We start from the raw sequence: 21,158 nt of genomic DNA, 5'->3' as shown, positions 1-21,158 counted from the left end.
TGGATGTGATAACATCCTTGCCTTTTCTTCCCTTTGCATCGATCAGGTCGAAGTGAGGATTCTCTGTAGGCTGATTTAATGGTTTAGTGTCTCAGATCCATTATACGTCGTTACAAGTCCTCCTCCATCGAGCCTCCTCCTCCTATAGCTAGTTCGAGATCAGCTCGTCATTGTCTTCTCAATCTTCCAGGATCATGTTCCTTAAGGACAATCTTCCGTAAGTGCAAGTTGAACGAGAGGATTGCTGCCAGGATCTAGTCGGATGTATTAGCCGTTGCCTCTTTCCTGTATCGTCTCTGTGACGAATGGGACGTCAGGATCATCGTGGAACGTTTTATTCAATATATACCATGAAGTATCTGTCATCGTGCGATAAAGTTGATTTTCTACTAAACAGGCTGTACATATTTTTGCATCGTAGATCTATTTGCTTCCTCTTCACAGTCACATGCCCTTGCTTTTCCTTAAGGAGGAACTCACACGGTTTGAGTTTGTCCGGTTGATTTTAATTTTCTGTTTGGTAATCCAGTTTCCTACCGATGAGAATGACGCAGATTTTGTTTGATCGCTGTTAATTCCGCTGATCTAGCAGCCAGGCGATCTAAATTTGTTTTGTTCCTGTTAGTTCTTCTCTGGTCTGTCTGTTGTTCATGCAAGAAGCCCTCAACTTGGCGTCTCACTTTGCAAGGTCTTGCACTTGTCATATTTGTCTTTCGGTTGCTGTTCTTGCTATCTCCGGCCATTCTTTATTCCTCAATGCGTGTCTAGATATAGTCTCAGTGTCCTTCTGAATACATCGTGCAGATGCTTGGTATATGTGTTTTCTATTTTCTATTTCCCCAGTGTTGCATTGTTGACACGGCAGGTTCTCTTCTATTTTATATTTCAGTCCATGTGCTATCATCGTTGTTTGCCAGCTAATCTTCCCTGTGCAATAATTCTTCTCAGCAATAGTGACATATTTAAGGTCAGGTAGTCTGCTGCTTCTATCGTTGCTATGTCTTTGATTCTTTCTTGTCAAAGCCAGATACTACGCTTATCAATAACGATTTTTTAATATTCTTGATCTTCAATTCTGAAACAGTATTCGTAATCTGAAATAATCTATGCACAAGACTCACAAGACATTTACTATTCTAATATCGTGCAAGCTTTTAACGAGAAACCTCGGTCGACTGTTATGATTAGAAACTGACAAAGGATTTGTTAAACGAAGTGATACAAAATATGCGTTCCAAGAAGTGTTACGTCTCATTAATGCAATATTAAATTATGCTAAAAGTATGGACAATGGAAAAACGAACTTGAGACCAGAATTTACATGATGTAGCACCTCATAATGAAATTGGTATTTGCAATAATTTAGTGATAATAGTACTTCTTGTGTGCTTGTCCCATTCTCCTTAAAAAAATGATATAAAATTTATAAGCTGTCACACGCACCTGTTCAAAGGAGAAAAATTCTGACGAAAGCGTCGCTTACATAATCGTTCGTTAACGGCATGGCCTCTTCTGTTCCGCATTGTCCAACCTGTAATTTATACAGTTACACACAGTACGTGATATTTATTAGTAATGCGCCAAATCTTCCAAAAGGCGGCGCAAGAAAAGTTTAAAGAAAGTTTCTATTCGTTAAACGAATAATTTATTCGACGCGTTTCTCATTATTGGGGAACATTGGAATTATATCCAGGATAATAGAACAAACAATCAGGCTTCTGATATGATATTTCACTTATTCAAATACAGTTTAAGATTAGCTGACAGATTCTTTACATATTTATGGGTCCCTCTTTTTGGCTGCACTCCACGTAGAATCTGTAATAATGCTTCTTCTCTGATCAGGGAAAAGTAAATGACATCTTCGAGCAGTGGGTGTAGAGGTCTAAGTTTATAAGTGGCCTCGATTGCAGAAATGATTTCCTCTTGTCAGCTAGAAATATAGATACAGATTGCGTTAGAATTCTATCGCGTGCAATAAGATGCATATTGAATATTTGATTAGTCGTTTATTACAGCTGTACCAAAATGTTGTGCAATATCACAATGCGTTAAGTAAACCTAATTTAATAGATACATTTACATATATATATATATATATAGATGGTGTTTTGTTTTAATCGATCCCTGGATATCATAAGCCGAACATAGCTTGTTTCGAGCAAAACATCTCGTAATGGTTACCAGTCTTACCTAGATTGTAATAATTTTTGCAAACAACATGTAAACGTAAATTTGTTCATGTAATTCCTAATTCAGATATTATATGAATATATATATGTGATATATATATATATATATATATATATATGGTTTATTATACATTGTGAATATTATACTCAGTATAATATACATGTATGTATATAATGAAATATGACATATAGTAAATATTTCCTCAAAGGATAAAATTACTTTTTTGCTTCTATATTGAACGTTGAAGTATTCTGTTCATGTCTATTCTGCTTCAATTGTTCAATATTTGACTGGCAATATTTGGTAGTAAAAGCACTTCGATGCATCGGTTTTTCATCTCTGCTCATCGATTTACCCTTCTACAAAATATATATTATATTAATTCCACTTCAATGAGACTCAATAGCAACATTATATTTGTTACTAATATATCAATATCAGAATGCCCTGTAAACTTTTAGTTAATTATATATCTTTGAATTATAGAATGTTACTTCTAATACATATTAAACATTTCTAAATAGCTGTTGTATGTGCAATTTTGATCACGTATTGCAAATTCCAAAGCAGCAATTTTTCAAAAACTTGCAGCTATTATTGACTCTGGTAGATGGCACTATGTTCCAACATAAGTTCATATTCTTTATTTGTCCGACTGAGCAGACAGCCTACCTGAAACAGATCAAAATGAATATTTTTTAGACATGGTTCTTCCTACGCCAGAAACTAGAAACTTTCAAAAACCAAAAACTTTCTGTACAGAATTGTACAGAAATATATAATTTCTCGTCCCCGTTAAGATCGTAACATAACAATTACCTCTTCTAATAATAAATTCAAGTATTTCGTTGACGTGAATTTACTTTTAAAATTCGTACCATCGACCGAGTTTCATACCTTGATATTTGTCACTGTAATATAAGAGAAAATGAAATAGAACTGGAATCTCTAGTTTCCAAAAGACATATACGACATTCCTAGAACTTAGAATACGTAAGCGAGCAATGACAGCTGTAAATATTTTATTAATCGGAAGATTGGAAAAGCCTGTACGGGGCACCAAAATTCAGTTGCTCGTTCGGGAAAAGTCGGCAAGATTCGGCAGCGGTCGTTGAAGCGTATGACACGTAGATAGAATACAAAGAAAATCGGCTTCGTGAGCGCCGTAAGCCATGACCCATTCGTTTCATGGACAGACCGAAATCAGACGGTTGAGAAGTTATGACATCGTCTTTGTCGTGGTGATCGGTCTTTTTCTCTCGTACGTCTGCACTGCTATTGGCCAGCAAGTGCTAACTTGCTAATTGCTGCCAAGTCGTACAGTTCGTTCCGATCACGCATAACAGCATCTCGTGTGCGTAATAATAACAGTGTGCACAGGCCAAAAACCGTTTGGTAGACTTGTCGGATCGACATCTTGCACATTGTCCTCTGTTACTCGTAATCCTCTCGTAGTCCCGTGCATCGTGCATCATACGTCATATTATACGGTCCCCTCGTGGAACTGCTGTATACTTTGATTCGCGCAGTATCGATTCGCCAGGCGACTGGTTTACAACCGGCGTGCACGCTGTATAGCACCCACGCTGACAGTAAAGCTTCGGCTGCAGACGCGTGTGTAGTTAATCCAGTGGCCAGCGACACCGAGCTACGCACACGGAAGAGCAACGCTATCAACATCTCGATGGTGAGTCCGTGAATCGCTACGTCATGTGTCTGATGTGTTGCTGCGTCACGTCTCATTGCTCTTTCGCATTCGATGTCCTCCTCGAGCACTTTCATTCTTTCAGTGACATGCTTTCGACCATTGTTTTCTACGGTTTGCACTTACACACGTTGTTGCTCTCCACCGTCTCGCTTCGTCTTTATCCGTCTCCTTATTACCATTCCTTTCAGTTATTGCCTGTTACTTGCTTCTTGCGTATTTTGTTCGTGCCAGAAGTTGCAGTTACGCGACAGCTCAGGTTCACTGGAGGGTCAGCTCTCGAATAAATCTTGTTAGAATGTGACAGTTCTGTCGGTTCGGTAATCAACATTTGGTATTACGAAATTTGCGAGTATCCTGTGGTATCGCAGACTTTTACGTGGAAGCACGTGGTGCTGACGTAAGATATACATATTTTGTCGTAACTGTGTTCGGGGATACGTACGAATCGATCACTGTCTTTTCAGGGTTACTGTATGAATAAGACAGTAGATTCGTTAATAAGTGATGCGTCAGTCGATGTACTATTTGCCAGTATTAAATAATTACAAGCAGTTTTGACGCGATGTTCATGGAAAATGTATTAGTTCGATTAATGTAGTTATATAATAGCTTAAATTATTACTTATTAGCATCTTTGCGCCTTGTAAATTTATTATAAAAATGCACGATTTATGAATTTTAATGGAATTTAATTTATCCAAAATTTATTCTATTTGGAATAATTATTTGATCCTAGTTCCTTTCTTCAGGCAATATTCTTTGAACATTTTAAGAATATTTGTATTTCTTAAAAATCGTAAGATGTAGTGTATCATAAATACAATTGCAAGCTATTTATATGAAATTTGCATTACACATGTACTAGTCGTATTATTATGTTTTTAAAATTTATCATATATTCCACGTGTCAAAAAATTTGTGGTAAATTCTCAATCGTTTCACCATTGTATTTCAGTATCGTTCGTACGTTTCTTGCTATTTTCCATCATATGGTTTAGTCGTTACTATTTGGTTACTAAGTGAATCACATGAATGTTCAAATACGAAATAACGTCAACACTATGTAATAACATGAGAGTTATAATGAACTGCTAGGAAACACGATACTCGTGTGATGATTTAATTTTAACACGATTTAATTTAATGTTAAACACGAGCGTTGAAAACTTAGACGTTATAATGGAAAATATCATCAATTTTCTTAACAGTACTTAGAATATGAGTGAAAGGTTTGAATACTTATTAAAAGTTCTCGAAGGAATGAAATTCGTAGCGTAATAGTAGAAATACATTTGCGCAGAAGGAGTAGAAGAATTCGATTGGAGAAATAGAAAGAAGCACAGTAACTTGCAAGCACTTGTAAACAACGCAAAATTTTTCTCACGATCTTTTTTTAATCTCAATTTTTAATTTCATTTAGTTGATTTAATTTAATTTAAGTTAATTGACTCGGTTATTAAAATCACTCTATGTAGGATGTTCTGGGTATCTTCTGCGAAGCGAAACTAACATATTCTACGAATAGAGGTTAACAAGGATGTAGGCTCGTAAATACTTTACTGAATATTTAATTGTAATTTAAAAATTACAAGAAAAATACGAAATGGCATGATGGATTATGTAGCTTTGAATTTCTTGAGAGCCGAATCATTATGATGAAAAAAATATAAATTATTCTTTTTTTAATTTAAATTGTGCATTTTAAAATACGTCTATTTGAGAGACAATTATACTTAATATACTTAATTATAATTATACTTAAGCTAAGAAAGGAGCTAAACTTACGAACGTAATTTTAATGATTAAACGAGCATTATCCTTGGTACTAACCTAACCCAAGATCGTTGGACATTACGCCATTGAATTTCTATTTGAGTAGAACTTAAAAGAGAAAGATTACGCGACTAGAAATTAATGTAGAGAATTCGCGACGCATTTCTATCATTCACCGAAGGAAAAGTATAAAAATAATCTGCTAATAGAAAATATTTTGAAATACCCTGTATAGTATATTTTCTACAAATGCTAGCAATTTGTTGTTTAATTTTTTCGCGACTAGACCTGTGTATCCCACTTAAATACTCGAACTGCAGGTGACGCGATCATATTTTTCGCCACTATTTCGATATACTTGTGTATAGGGTGTCTCGTGTAACGCGACTCGTATTTTTCTGCCATCTGCGTCCATGTAATAAGAGAGTGTATCGAAATGTAGTTTAGTACCACCGAGTGTACTGCGAACGACGATAAAATATTCCAAAAATACTTTATTTTCATAGCGAAACCAAGGGCTGTTTAGGGAACGCAAATACGATACCATGTGTCGTTTTTTCCATGAGATGGTACAGGATTTTACGAAAAATTCAAAAAAATTCAAAAAACGTGTTACAGATATTTTTGTTTACTTAATGCCACGTTCATCATGGTGGAAATAATATTTCACCCGTCGATATATATCAGAATTACTTGCATTTCAGGGAGAGAGAATTACAAGTTCGCCATTAAAGTATAGTTCAAAACATTCTTCGCAAATGGCTGAAAAATACTGAGCCGCGTCACGCGGGACACCCTTTATACGCTCCATTCGACTATTCGAATTCTGTGTGACGCGGAAAACTGCATTTTTTCGTGCGCAACTGCACCGTGCAAGTTTTGCGCGCGGATCCGCTCTTTTCATTCTGTCATTGCTTTTTATTTCTTTTTACATTCCTTCCTTTATTTAGAGAAGATAATATAATAGCGCGCAGGAAATCGGACGGATACTTTTTTTTTTCCGAACGACTGCTTCTGAAAGAGCTTCTGTATTATCTTTCGATTCTACTGCAAAATATCGTTTCGGATAAACTTTTAATCTGTGTCCCAACCGTTGTAGTTTCCTTCCTTTTCAATAGGACTTTGACGTTTTTCATTTTATTTTAGCCATTTCTCTCTGCAATTTGTCTTGTTAGACATTCGGTAAATTCTTCTAGCTATAAATTATTATGTGGATGATTATCCCCGGTAGGACGTCGTCTTACAGTATCCCGTGAGAATTCTATAGAAGATCAGCAGGGTGTTTCCTTTTTAAGCCTCGTTTAATCCGATCTTTGTACGTCCCCAGGACTAGTTGATTAGGATGTTGTGCAACGCGCTTTTCTTATGTTTCCTCGCATTTCTCTTAGTTTCCTCTTCAATAGTTGGTATTTCTGGATCCTCGTTTCTGATGTATCACGAACCGTTAACAAACTATTGTCAGTAGAATCGATCGCAACGATCGAGATTTACCCACGCGGTTCTTTGCTGTTGTTACCAATGGCACTGTTCCATGGGTTTGTCGCGTAAAATAAAAACGGAGAAATTTAAAAAAAAAAAAAAAAAGAAACTTTATTTTTTTCTCGTTTATACACTTAATAATACACTTATAATATACTTCTGAGCTCTAGACGCGACTGTTCAAGACTGAAAATCTTACAATTTGACTTCCGGGGGGATTTGCTTCTTTTTTGTTTATCACCCCTCAATATCCCCACTATCCTGTAGGCGTACGGGACCGTTGCCACGCTTCCAGAGCATTCGATGGAAGGACCGTTGGGATATCGATGACTCATTAGGCACTTCGGCGATATACATTGTAGCCAAAGTCGCCAGATCTTTATCTCCGACCGTGACACCATCCTGCCCGCGGTGTGTGTCCTGGTCTCTGACGTGATTTACGTTACAGGTTCACTGTACATGGTTTTAACGATCGTTTCGTACATTGGTAATTTATCGTCTACGCGGAGTACTGCCTTCCTGTTTCTTAAGCGATATATCTGTCTTTTTTTTCGTTTTTATACGCATTTCCGATTACTCTTTTGACGTGCTCTTTGGACACGAGTTTCGCAGTTCAGACGAGGTTTACTGTCACGTCAACTACAAGGTTATTAGCGTCACTATAGGAGAATATATTATCTGGGAAATATTAACATTGTACTATGCTAATTTATCGAATAATTTAGTTTACATGATAAACATTTGAAAATGACGAGTTTGGTCTCTTGAATTATTCATAATTAATTTAGATTTCCCGTGCAATGTATCGCGTCTGGGACACTTGAAAATTGTATGACCTATCGTTAAAAATAAGTCGCGTTGATGTGACTTTATCAATTTCTATGAAAGGCGATACACGTATAAAATCGAAGGTGTACAGTGGCTGGGCAAAATTATATTCATTTTTTGGCAAATGCTTTTATTTTTTATTTCAAATCTTGGACTGCAACAGCCATTTGTAAATTGAAATTCTGTTTAAAACCTTCATCGAAACTATGCTGTATTTTATATTCCTTCTTGCTCGATAACAATTACCGTATTGGTAGCAGATAATCTACAACGATACATAGAGCATAGAATAGGATACTACCATAAAAAGCTTTCATGTGTATATTACGTGTGTATAGTCGTAGAACGTTTGGCAACTTCATTAGCAATCGAGATTTTATTAGTAAATACAATTTCGTTGAGATAAATGAAGTACTATCGTAATCTCGTTCATCAACAATGTACACATCTCAGGAACCGTATTTAAACGATAAACGCAACCACGTTTCGAGTTACCGAAGTATCAGGTATCAAAGTAAAGCGACCAAGTAGTCGCTGAATAACCCAAGATGTTGACGCGACCGCAAACTCACGATTCAAAAAAAGAAAAAGATAAAGAACAAAAGATGTACGACAAAGAGCACGTAACTTATACATTTTTGGACTATAGTCTTTTTTTCCAAGAAATTGTAAATATGTAAGCAAAGCAATGTAACAGGCTGTTAAAAAAGAGGGTACGTGACTGTAGGAGTTTACAGCTGGCGTACGGAGAGGAGCAAACGTGTCCAAGCGATTTGATCCCTGCGGTTAATGCTTTTGGCGTAAAGTCGATTTTTACCATCCACGAACGTTGGATGCGGCGAGTGAGTTTCTTCGTTGAACGTAAACAACGAGATTGATTCTGAAGTACCCGAGTTAGCTCGGCATTGCCAGCGCAAAATATTACAAATATCGATCAAGATTACTCGATAGACGAAGCGGAATATTCGAAGATGTACGACAATGCGAGCGTTGCGTTACAGCGGAAGCAAATCATATCGAACATTTACTGTAATAAAGATTTTTGCTCCGTTTGCGTCTATAAAGCAATTTCTGTCGATATTGGTACGGTAGAATTCCCATTATCCGGCATAGCCCAGGATCGAGGCTCTGCCGGATAATCAAATGTGCTGGATAATTGGACCATATCTACGAGCTGATAAGAACGAAGAAAATAATTGAAAAAAAGAAAAAAAGGAAGGAAATTTAACGGGTAATATAACAAGCGATTTCTTCCTAGCACTAATGGTTGACGGTACGATAGATTTTTATATATTTGCAAACTATACAGCGTGTATCGTAATATGTGGAATACACTTCAGAAATAGAGCCTTGTGTGTCTTGTGTGATCTTGTTCGAAAGCCACAGCCATTTTAGTGTCTCGATAATTCGCAACTGCGTATCTCTGGTTGCTAAATGAGTTTTTAATGGAGGTTTTAGAGTTGTGCACTTTAGAGTACTAGAGTTTTGAGCACCATAGTGATACAATGGACGTTGCCTGTGCAATTAACGCAGGTTTAAGCAACGGCAACGAGATGGTATTTTTAATGCAGTTTTTGCTATATCTTTAATTTGCCAAAATTCTTTCTTGCGTGCTTCTTCGAGCAGAGTTCAGCTCGTTAAATTTTATGGAGATTATTTTTGAAAAAATGACAGTGTATGCATAGGATTTTAATTACATTTTTCTTTGCTTCATATTAATTTAAATTTCCTTGTCGCTAAAAGCACGATCACAGTTTACTTTGTCGAAGCTCGTAGACGAAGTTTCAAAGCGTATACGCGACATACATAAATTATAATTCAAGTCATGTTTCAAACACCTAGAAATTAATGGCTTTCGCTTCTTCTTCGTTAGTTTTTAATATTCCTCTTTAACGCGGAAATTTCACGTTTACAAAATATTTATTACCGTTCCTCGATATCCTATATGAATGTACATGAGAATTTGTAAGAGAAAAATTTTAACGAAATGTTCTCGTTAAAGAACGTATCACGCTAATTAGCTGCAAACGCGCCAATTTAGGCAGAAACCTCCAATCCGGCAAATAATTCGTCGAACGGTGTACGGATCCCATAATTTTGTGATATAAAAAATTACCAATTCACAGAACAACTCCGAGCCATAGCTCCAATTTAGGTTTATAATTGTTTCCAGTGCACATACATACATACGTAATCGTTTAATTTTATCCCATAAGTATCTCGTTTGCACCTTGTGTTACTTGGGAGTTGGAATTATGATATAATAGCATGCTATATAGTATAATTTTACGTTTCTGGCATTTACATAGCTGACTCGTCGATCGTACACTTGCTCCCCTAGAGTGAAAATATCTCTGAAAGGATTTGAATAGCACTGATTGAATACTATCCCACGCGAAACATTTTCCATCTCCATCAAAATTTCCTGAAATTGGTACATATCGTTGTAGAAGCGGAGGTTCATATTGAAAATCTGAAAGTTACATTTTACATTTATAAATGTCTAACTATATGTCTCACTGAATTTTGCCAATTTTTCAGATAGGATTTTTCGGCGTCTTGGAAATTTTTCAGATACAATCTCGACGTTCTGGAAATTCTTTAGATAGGATTCGAACATTTCTGAAGTTGTTCAGACAGTTGGCGTGTCGTTACGAAATTTTATTCGGGCGAAACGCTATGGGTAAACGGTTGCACGTTTTGTTCCTTCATTTATTTGTTCCATTTTATATTTTACATTCAATTTGAATTTTAAGGTATCTGATTGGCCTAAACAGTAGCTCATAATTCTAAACGATACTTGATTAGGTGAAGCTGCGCAAAGTGTCAGTGGCAGGGAGAAATTGCCTTGCCGTTTTCGGCCACTCGACGTACAAAGGGCGCCGGAGAAAACGTCTCTTACGTGAAAAAGGTATTTTTTTTTGTTCCAAACGTACGTGTTACATTTTTATTTAATCCTAATTTACGCTAACGCAAGTACTAACGTTTAAAATAATCTCGGTACTTTTGGTTTTATCACGGTACAAGCATAATCTTTATACTTATCGTTAGAAAGAAGGAGAAAGCATTACTTTCTTCCGCTTTTTACCGCGATATCTGAAAATCGACTGAACGTGATTTCAGCTGACTTTATAATTTTGTTTCATTATTTTTCTTTTATTGTTATTATCGTTGCTCTTCTGTAATCCGCTAGAAGTTTAGGTACTAACAATAATTTACAATTAATATTATAACATATAAGTAAGAGAGTAATAATAATACAAAAGTATGTTGATTCGCACTATCTCTCTGAGCCTTATTCTCACCTTTATTGCCAATAACTAACATCACATTGTACCCTGGTTTTCCCCTGTCGCGTATTTCGCATAGTTCTTCGCTTGGATCTTGTGCTATGCTACTTGGTTTATTTTACCGCTTGATCAACGCCGTCCGACGTTCGTGACATCTTAATTTCGTTTCGACAGCGAACGTTTAAGATGAATGACACGTAATAGTAGCCAAGTGAGTATCGAAACACGATTTATGTATCTAAACAGTTCGTGATGTATTTAAAAATTTGTTGCTCGATGAGTTCATCTGATTTCCGGTTTTATGACATCATCCGAACTAAATGCGCCCGTCGATCTATCGATTCCCAAGGTTAACTTTACGAACATCTGAAAAAGCGATTCTTTTGTATAATTGTCCAGCGAAGGGCACTTTCAATTGATTTTAGATAGTGGCGGATTTAGTGGAAAAGTCATGGATCACTGAACTCGTCTTGGAACGGGCTAAAATTAAATACGAAAATACCTGCGTACCGTATAGTCCGTTTAAAAAGATAATCTGGATGTGTCGTCATTCAAAAATACCACAACGAAACATCGCTCTGATTTTTATCGAAAAATACAGTTCAACGAAGAGAAAGTTAGTGGTTTACCCGTGGAAAACTAGGAAAGGAAGGAAGCTAACGCGTAAAAAAGGGACGAAGGAAAACATCGTTTATTATCTATATTGTTTCGCTGGACATTCTCAGAGGAAATTCTGTTAAATATTCTCGGCAATCGTGCCGCTATCCACCTCGAGAAACTTTCTGCTTTTCAACTGCCAACTGGATTAAAGCCAGATTAAATACGACAGTAATAAAAGGAATCGGACTATCTCCCTGCGATTTAATCCTTTTTACTGTGATTCCCCTTTCTGTTATTCTGTTATTTGGTAACTGTTTTATCGACTGTCGATATAACGGGGAACACGTACGTTTTTAATTTGCAACGTCGAAGTATCCTTGATAACTTTTATCGCGCGAAGTTTCGAATTTCCAATAGCCTTAGGTGAGAATTAAAGTTAACCTCGCCTTATCGGCGGCTATGCGTAGTATCGTTTGACTCTGCTGTTTTCCTCCAGCCTACATGAATATTATATTTCGATAGATATCGGCCAACTTTGTTTGAACTAGGCTCTTTTTCCTTTTAATATTTGTCTTTGCTGTTCGATCGGGTTTGTCCAGTTTTTGCGTATTCCACGACATCTGTGAATAAAATAGATAGGAAAAAGGAGTAAATATCCGAAGAGACACAAAGGTGAAGGGGAAGAGCAAGGAGGACAGCAGAGTTAATTATCATATTGCATCGTTAATTATAACATAGCGTCGCGAGTGATACGAAATGGTATATTTTACAGTTTTTGCGTTGTATAAATATTTTACAGCGGCAGATGACTTTCGATCAATGTCGGGCATATATTCGCGAAATATAACCAATAATCGGAACGTATAAAAACGATAGGTAATTAAAATTTTATATTTACACGAGCACGACGCTTAATTCGAGTATTATTAATATAGAATTTATTATTATTTCACTTTTTATAAAACCACAACGTTGTTTGGTTTATTCGAGTAATGCTTTTATGATTTTCGAGTATTTTGTCATTTATTTAATACGAAATACGTGGAACGTTGCTGAACTAAACGTATCTTCTATTTTTATTTGTTTCGCTGGATCGTCACGTCCTATCGTAATAAAAGTAAATAATATAAACGTATGTGTTAAAGCTGCAACGCAAGATCATTTTAAAAAATACGACGTTCGCGTCAAAGTTAGGGGATACGAATTATGTCATATTAAGATAATCTTATCGCATACTAAGATAAATTTATCACCTGACGCTGTTTCGGCTAGAGCAGTCGTTTTTTCTGTGTCTACGAACTTAGTGTCTTATATCGAAGTATCGTAATCGCTTGTTATACCATAAATCGTTTACATCATCGAGAAATTAATTTTAACAATCAAACTTACGAATAGTGTTTATAAAAAGCAGCAAAACGTCGATAATAAGAGGGTTAACGTCCCTGACTTTTTCTTCTCCAAATCGAACCTGGTAAAGTATATTTTTATAATGCATTTGTATCTTTCGTACATAATATTCTATTGATTATCAATAATTTCTTTTATAATTTCTTTAATATCAAGTAAAAGTTCAAGTTTATGAAAATTTGACAAGCGTGAATTTTTCCATTTACAACTCTCTTCTGTGATTTTAGATTACAAAAATAATCCTCCCGGTGCGTTGAACCAAAGTTTTAAAACAACCGATGATATTTCGTACACAGATTTGAACGATGCGTTATTTTATCTCTTGCCCGGGCAAACGTGCCCCGTTTGAAATGAAATATTCTTTGCATCGGTGACACAGTTCTTTCAGAAGCTCCTAGGCCAAATAGCTTGCACTTTGCACCTCATGAAACGCAATGGATATCCAATTACCGTATCACGTGCTGTCGTATCAATTGTTGATGATGACGATTGATTGATAACGATGTGTACAAATTACAATAATAAGATTGTATATACAGATAACAGTAGCAAAATTGTATACAAATAACAATAATAACATTGTGTATACATAATAATAATAGGATTGTGTACACATAGCAAAATAATAACATTGTATACAGATAATAGTAACTAGATTGTATACAAATACCAATGATAACATTGTGTACACATAGCAAAATAATAACATTGTATACAGATAATAGTAATTAGATTATATACAAATAACAATGATAACATTGTGTACACAATAATAATAGCATTCTGTACACATAGCAAAATAATAACATTGTATGCAGATAATAGTAACCAGATTATATACAAATAACAATGATAACATTGTGTATACATAATAATAATAGGATTGTGTACACATAGCAAATAATAACATTGTATGTAGATAATAGTAATCGGATTATATATAAATAACAATGATAACATTGTGTACACATAGCAGATAGTGACATTGTACGTAGATAAGAACAATAACATTGTACACGGATAACAATAATAAAATCGTATACAAATAACAGTACTAAAATTCTATACACACGATGCTAATAACATTGTACGCAAAGTAGCAAACGACGAACTAATCTGAATTAAATCGTACGCGTTGCAGTTAGTTATTTGGAAGGGTCTGTCTTGCAACGTTATCAAAGTGTCCGAAGGAATAGATTAAAATAACTCGATCTGTCTGTTGCAGCGTTGAAAAAGATGCTAACGTCGGGACGATCGGGATCAATCAATCCCGCGGAGATCGGCAACGTACCGGACACGAAGGATCCTGGGGCAACAGGAAATGGTTCGGGAACTTACATGCGTGGTGCGCGCAGCCCGGGCTCCTACGAGGGCGACGACAGGGCGAAAGAGTTCCTTTCGACCGGGAGAGCCGGAAGGAGGAATGCCCTGACGGAGATTTTGGGCCGCCACGCTGAACCTGCGATGTTGGATCTGCCGAATCGATTCGAAGAGCTTTCCATGGAGACAGGTTAGCCATACGACAAATATACTTAAAGCATCCGAACACTCGCAGACGCCGCATTTAATATCGTTCCTTTCTTTTGATCTTTCATTTTTATCGTTGCTACCTTTGATTTATTACGCACGTAAGAAGCCACGTCCAAATGGAATTTCTTGGCGATGCACACGGTGGATAAAAATCGAAATAATCATGGTTCGATTTCGGTCTTATCGAAATCTGGTCGTTTGAAAATTATAATATTAAATTATAATATAATATCTGGTAATAATAAAATAAAATTATAATATCTGGTCCTGTGAAATTTGCCGAACCGAACGAACCTTCGATGCCGGTTCTTTTGCTTCCAACTTTGCTTCGGAACTCTAAAATTGTCTTCCTTGCCTCAGCCACCTCCTCCAGGAGTCACCCTTCTGATCGACAGTCTTCAAGGTTGCTGATTGCCCCGCTTCTCTAAAAAACAAGACCCAGTCGGCACATCTCAGAGATTTCGCGTCTCTCCCGTAGAAATTTCGTAGAAATTTCTGGAGCGGGTGAGAGGTGATTCGAGGAATCATCGAAGGTGGCCTCTCCGGTGACTGTGAGAAAATTCCTTCGAGTCTGAAGAATTGAGACGCCGGTACTTGATGCTTGACACCGGTCGAGACCCTTCGGAATCCTTAATTTATGGCACGGCTGTGTGTGGCAAGAACCGAAGCGACCTTTCTACGTGCGAAGTATCTGTTCAATCTGTGCAATCGCCCAGGGGACTCCAAACTAAACGCAACAGCCGTGGCATAAAGCGTATCAGCGGCGATCGCTAACAGCTACGATAAATTTGCACGTATCGTTCGTTGTGCCAAGTATTTGCAAGATATCGGAAGAAGGGCTGTTTGAATTTATTTATCGATAATAACGCGACACTTGGAAAAAGCAAACTATAATCTTTTTATATTGTTTTAATCCTTATTCGTTTTATGAATCTTTGTTCGAAACGAGCACCGTAGTACGCTGGTACTCGCTTGTATTATCGTTAAATCAAGGCCGATCCTGCCATTTTCTTAATATTCAGATGCTCTGGCCTTCGCTCGCTTACTATGCATGAGCCTTTATTACTCTTGACATAACGTAAAGTTACACTCTAATCAGAAATAATGGACGTAAGAAGAATGGCGATATTTCCTATTTCACTACGGTGGAACGCGAACACGCTCTATTTTTAACCAGCATCGTTCCTCATCGAATCTTTAATTTTATTTAACGTGGAATTCATAATCCTATGTAATTTTAATTAGTTATGTAATGGTTACGAATAGTTCTGTAATTCTAATTGTAACCAGCAAAATGTGTTCCACGTTATAAAATGACTAGAAGTTAAACTTTATTTTCTTTCTCACACACACTTCCTTTCTGAAAATTGTAATTTGTCTCCGAGACATTCGGCAATTCTTATTTTTCTCCGGTAACACATAGATATTTTCCCAGCAGTCAGTTTCTTACATTGTTCTCAATTAATCGTGTAATTAATAATATTATTAATAATTCGACGTGTTTCCTGTCTAATCTCCTCAAGATAGATCGGCTGTATAGATCGTTTGTTACAGCGTCTCGACGATCGGACAGTCTCTTTCTCAACCAGTTAGTTCTGTTCCCTAGGTTTCTCCGAAGGTCTTCGCAAAGCTTGAGTTTCGCCCAACGATTTGGATGGTTCATTGACATCGCGTATCACATCCTAACGTTGCCCCCGTGTCGTCATACTCAACAGGACGTACTTGATAATACTTAGCCGGTTAAGAGACTGATCATCTGACTCTCAATGAATTAGTTGCAGGTCAATCGAGCAATGGTGGGCAAGATCCAAATTCGCCAGCCACCTCGAAACAACAGGGTTGACACAGCCCCTGGTTTCGTTCTATGAATATCTCGGTCGCAACTTCGACGGAACGTGCCATTGATGGGAAACGCAGCAGCGACAAAAGAACTGGTTGTTGCAGGAGAAAGGAGTTGCTGAAACACACAGCATCGGACCGTCACTGAATGTCTCGCTTGGCCTCAAACTTCACGCATCGTTTATCTTGTCGTTACGTTGGCGAATGCGCCGGTGTGATGGCTCCTTGAAAGCCAGTTGCACACGTGCGCTACTGTAAGCATGTGATTTAACGCGAGTGTAGAGAGTATGCTATTGGAAACGAGCGTTGCAGCTCGCGTTGTTAGTAACGAACAGAGACACGTTCACAATATGCATTGAAATAGCCGCGATTAGTTAGCAAGTTTGATATTATTGAAGCAGCAACGTCGCAGACAATTTAGCAGCTTTTGCGACGCGTCGTTGATAAAAGTAGGCGACGCTCTCTGGAAAAAAGAGAGCACCGCGAGAAAATGGTTTTTCCAGATAAACGCGTTTAGAACTACGCGCTTTACAGTGGCGGATGAACGAATATTTTTTTTTTTTTTTTTTATTGCAAGTGCATTGTCAAGTTGCACCAACTCCAAAGTAATTAGAGCGGCCACTGTGAGAATAATCAGCGGGATAAACGAGTATGCGCTTTGTCAGGATCTTCTTTCTGTGACATGTTTGCTGCATTTCATAAATCGTGCTGCGCTCTTTTCACGCTGTACTTGCGATAAAGTAGGATAAAGTCTGCCTTCAGCTGTTTCATGGCTTTCCAGGAAGAAAAGAGCGGATGAAGACGCCTGATCCTCCTGTCGAGAAAAATAGTCGACTCTCTCATTTCCTAAAGATGTTTCGTAACTGGTATTAATGTAATAAATAGACTGCGAACTTTCGTGCATTTTTACATCTTTGTATTTTACATTCATAAGAATGGAACTAAAGGAATGGACCTTTGCTTCGTCTCTACTGGATATCAGAGTAAATATCTTGCATTGGATGTTTAACATATTGGATATACGCGTTGAAATAAATGCACAAGTAAATGCACAAAAATCCGCAGTCTCATAATAAATAATCGTCCACTCTTTCGTTATCGGTAAATGACTAATTGTGAATTGTGAAGTTAATAATTGTTCTAGAAAATCGAGGTTGTCTCGTTGCACGTATAATTCTGTCGTATAAAAAAATATGAAAATGTCGAGATAGATCTCGTCGTACCTTAATCTCTTTCTACCAGAGCACGTCGCGTACGTGTGCGTACAGCTCGAGAATCACACGATGGGAAACACTTGTTGTCTGTCTCACAGAATAAATCTTTCATGTCGTGAATGTTGTATACGGATAGTTCAGTGTGTTTGTACGTGTGTACGCCCCCATGGGCACCTTGTGAATTACGAATATGGTTCACAAAAACAAGTATGATCCTTTGTATAAATTTGTCAGGTTCTGTTACCACTGAAGATATCTTACAAATTCTCGGTCTGTTTCCTTTCCTTTGTTTGCATCGTGGTACGCGTAAATATCATATATTTAGGAATTAAAAGTTTGATATAAGATACGCAGTTTTGTACAAACATTCGTTATACAAACATTGGCCTATTGAGAAACACACGCGCAGAGATATATTTTTATTTATGATCAGAAATCATGTTATGTGTTCAAAATTTGCGATGAGAAATAAGTATTTTCTGATATTCTCATATTTTTACAAATGCGTGTGATTTGTTACATGCCTAAAGATTATTTATAACGCTTAGTAATTTAATTGTGGCAACGAAATTGTCTTGCACCGTAATTAACTCTAGTTGTGCTTTGAATACATCCATGAAATACTATAGCGATACAAACAGAATTACCTCCATCTTAAATCATTTTCACAGGATTTTCAATTTAAAACAATTTATGTTATATTAATATTCGTTTACAGCAATGCTGTTTAATCTCGTACCACGAAACTGTTGATGTGAAACAAGATCATCGTCAGACTTGCATAAATACAAGATGCTTCGTTGTATGTAATTTGTGAAAATATCGATGAAGTCATTAATGGGTCTAAGAAATATACTGCTGGTCAAGATAGAAGATTAAAAATAGGTCTTTTCTTCTGAGAATGTTTCCAGGATTCAAGGATAATCTCCTTAACTGCGACTATATTCTCTGCACTGTTAATATTACGGAGAACAGTGTATATTACAGTTGTCCTAATTAAATTACACTGTAATTTAATTACTTAATGTATAGTAAGTAATTACATTGTACTTGAATTACGTAACGCCAACTTTGCATTTAGTTCGATTTGTAATCACAAATTACTTTAACCACGAGTGTAATTGAATTATTTTGCAATTATAATTCTCAAAGCAATTCAGTTGTAATTTCGCACAATTTTAATGCACATTACTTATTTTAATGCTTAAACTTCGCTATTCTTAGTTGCAAATAATCGATAATTAAATTAATGACGAATATAATTAACGAACGTGGAATAGTAATTATGGAGGAACTTCAATTGTTTAATAACATTAAAATTTCTGTCGAAAATAATGTATAGTAAGTTAATTGTGTACAAAATACATAATTCTTAGTTATGCCAATATAAGGGCTTGTACAGATGATACTGAGAATAATGTATCCTTGAATTACCGAATTGTAAATATATGTATGTATTGCGAGCGGTGTTGGCTATTATTGAATTACTTAAATAAGAAATATCTTATTTAAATAAGAAATTTCGTTGTTATTCGCGACTGAAATGTTGTTTCAATTTCTTAGTTGTTATTTAATAGGTAAATTAAATCTTGCCCAGCACCGTATATGCGGCAGAATGTTTAGCACGTAACGAGAAATGACTGACGAATGATCTCCTGTAAAGAAACTGTTTTTTAGCGTTATGCTATTTTATCGCGTAAGACGTAAAATTTTAACGCTATGAGTAATGATATTGTTTCGCGCATATCGAATTTTTGCTACAATTAAAATACGATAAATGTATTATGTATGTATGTGTATATTTATTATATTATTACCAAATAAGGCGAGGCACACAAGTAAACAGCATCGAGCTCCTAACAGTATTTGTGTATGTAACTGGTAATTAATCTAAGGGATAAATATAACGTGTAATAGAAAATGAATTCCAACTCGAAGCTTGTAATAATGTTCTACATTTTGATTATACCGGCGAGAGGAAAGTCGAATTTATGTAATTTACACATAATTTAATCCAATAGTTACTCGAAATGTATCTTCTTAAGGTCGCTATAGACGTTGAAACACGTTGCGATGCTTAGAGTTCATAAAATCTGCATCAGTTTTCGGTTTACCTCCGCATTACCGACTCTTCCCAATGTACCAACGTTGAAACACGTGTCCGAAAATGTTTGATTATATTCCGATAGGAGGTATGTTGGTTATAGAAAATACGAAATTAATCGCATGATTCTGCTTTTCAATCGCATCAACTTCGCCCAACGATCGACGAACGAAATACAACGACGAGGGTGTACCGTAAATTACATTCAACGTCGGTGCTACCCTCTGTACGTTGAAATTTGCATTCCAAATAGGATCTACCTTACCAACTAACACGGGATTGTGATTGCTGCACCGATATAAGTCGCTTCTGATGCCGATTCGCCGCAACGTGTTTTAACGCGCGTAGAAATCTTCGCGAGTTACGTTCTTCGAGGTTAATCTCACGAAGATACCAGCGAACGATTTTTACACGAATGTTTGTATTTCGCTTCGGATATCAGTAACAGTCTTATTTTTATTTTTATTTATTTATTACACCGTTTTATTTTTTTAGGTACTTGGGAAATCTCTGAACATTTTTGTGAAGCCCTGCGAATGTACACCGCATTATCTACAAGATGTCAAGCGGACAAATAGATCATCGTACTAATCAACATCGTGAAATTTTGAAGAAAATTTTGATAATAATTGATGGGATTGAAACTTAGGATAGCGTTAGTTAGCGACGGAAAAGGTATTGATTGCGGTTTGTTCGAATAAGCGTCTATTCGTTGGACGAGGGTTTCTTACTTATGTAACGTAAATTATGTTTTGTATCGATGGCGCCCTCTACACGTTGAAAGCTGCGTGTTTACGAGGCTTTGCACGCCAACTAAGACGGGAAGCATCGATAAAAGTTGTTGTTCAATGGTGATTCGTCGATACCAAACTACATGCATCGTAACATGTAATCACGAGACCTAAGTGTCGATGCATGCGCCGCAACGTGGTTCAACGTGTATAGAGGCCTTTAGCGATAAGGACACGAGCGCAGATAACGGTCTATGATACGACCAGTCTGTTATTAATAAATAATAAATGTCGATCGATGAAAAATCTTGTCGAAACATGTACAAGCATGTACAATAACGGCCTTCGCGATTAAGTTCATTATTTAAAACTACTGTGTCTAGCGAATAAACATGATTGTAACGATGTATGTCACTCGTATATGGGAACAGAACATAAATATAATTCGTATGTGTGATTCGG

At 36.6% G+C, this 21,158-nt stretch overlaps 1 protein-coding gene across 1 annotated transcript; it reads left to right on the top strand.

Moving 5' to 3' along the window:
- The first annotated feature begins 3,637 nt into the window (after window positions 1-3,637).
- LOC100647044 lies at window positions 3,638-21,153 on the top strand. The gene is made up of 4 exons (XM_048414011.1): window positions 3,638-3,880; window positions 10,790-10,892; window positions 14,504-14,788; window positions 16,584-21,153. The coding sequence occupies exons 1-4, from the start codon at window positions 3,878-3,880 to the stop codon at window positions 16,649-16,651; spliced, it is 459 nt and encodes a 152-aa protein (XP_048269968.1). The 5' UTR covers window positions 3,638-3,877; the 3' UTR covers window positions 16,652-21,153.
- The last annotated feature ends 5 nt before the right edge of the window (window positions 21,154-21,158 follow it).

Source organism: Bombus terrestris, chromosome 17 (genome assembly GCF_910591885.1).
Source record: "Bombus terrestris chromosome 17, iyBomTerr1.2, whole genome shotgun sequence".
NCBI lineage: Eukaryota > Metazoa > Arthropoda > Insecta > Hymenoptera > Apidae > Bombus > Bombus terrestris.
The sequence above is the reverse complement of the archived record's forward strand: the minus strand, read 5'-3'. Positions and strand labels throughout refer to the sequence as shown.

Coding starts and splice junctions, on each gene's coding strand:
- LOC100647044 (XM_048414011.1), top strand. Junction 10,893..14,503: donor ACGTCTCTTACGTGAAAAAG/GTATTTTTTTTT, acceptor TGTCTGTTGCAG/CGTTGAAAAAGATGCTAACG. Junction 14,789..16,583: donor AGAGCTTTCCATGGAGACAG/GTTAGCCATACG, acceptor TCAATGAATTAG/TTGCAGGTCAATCGAGCAAT.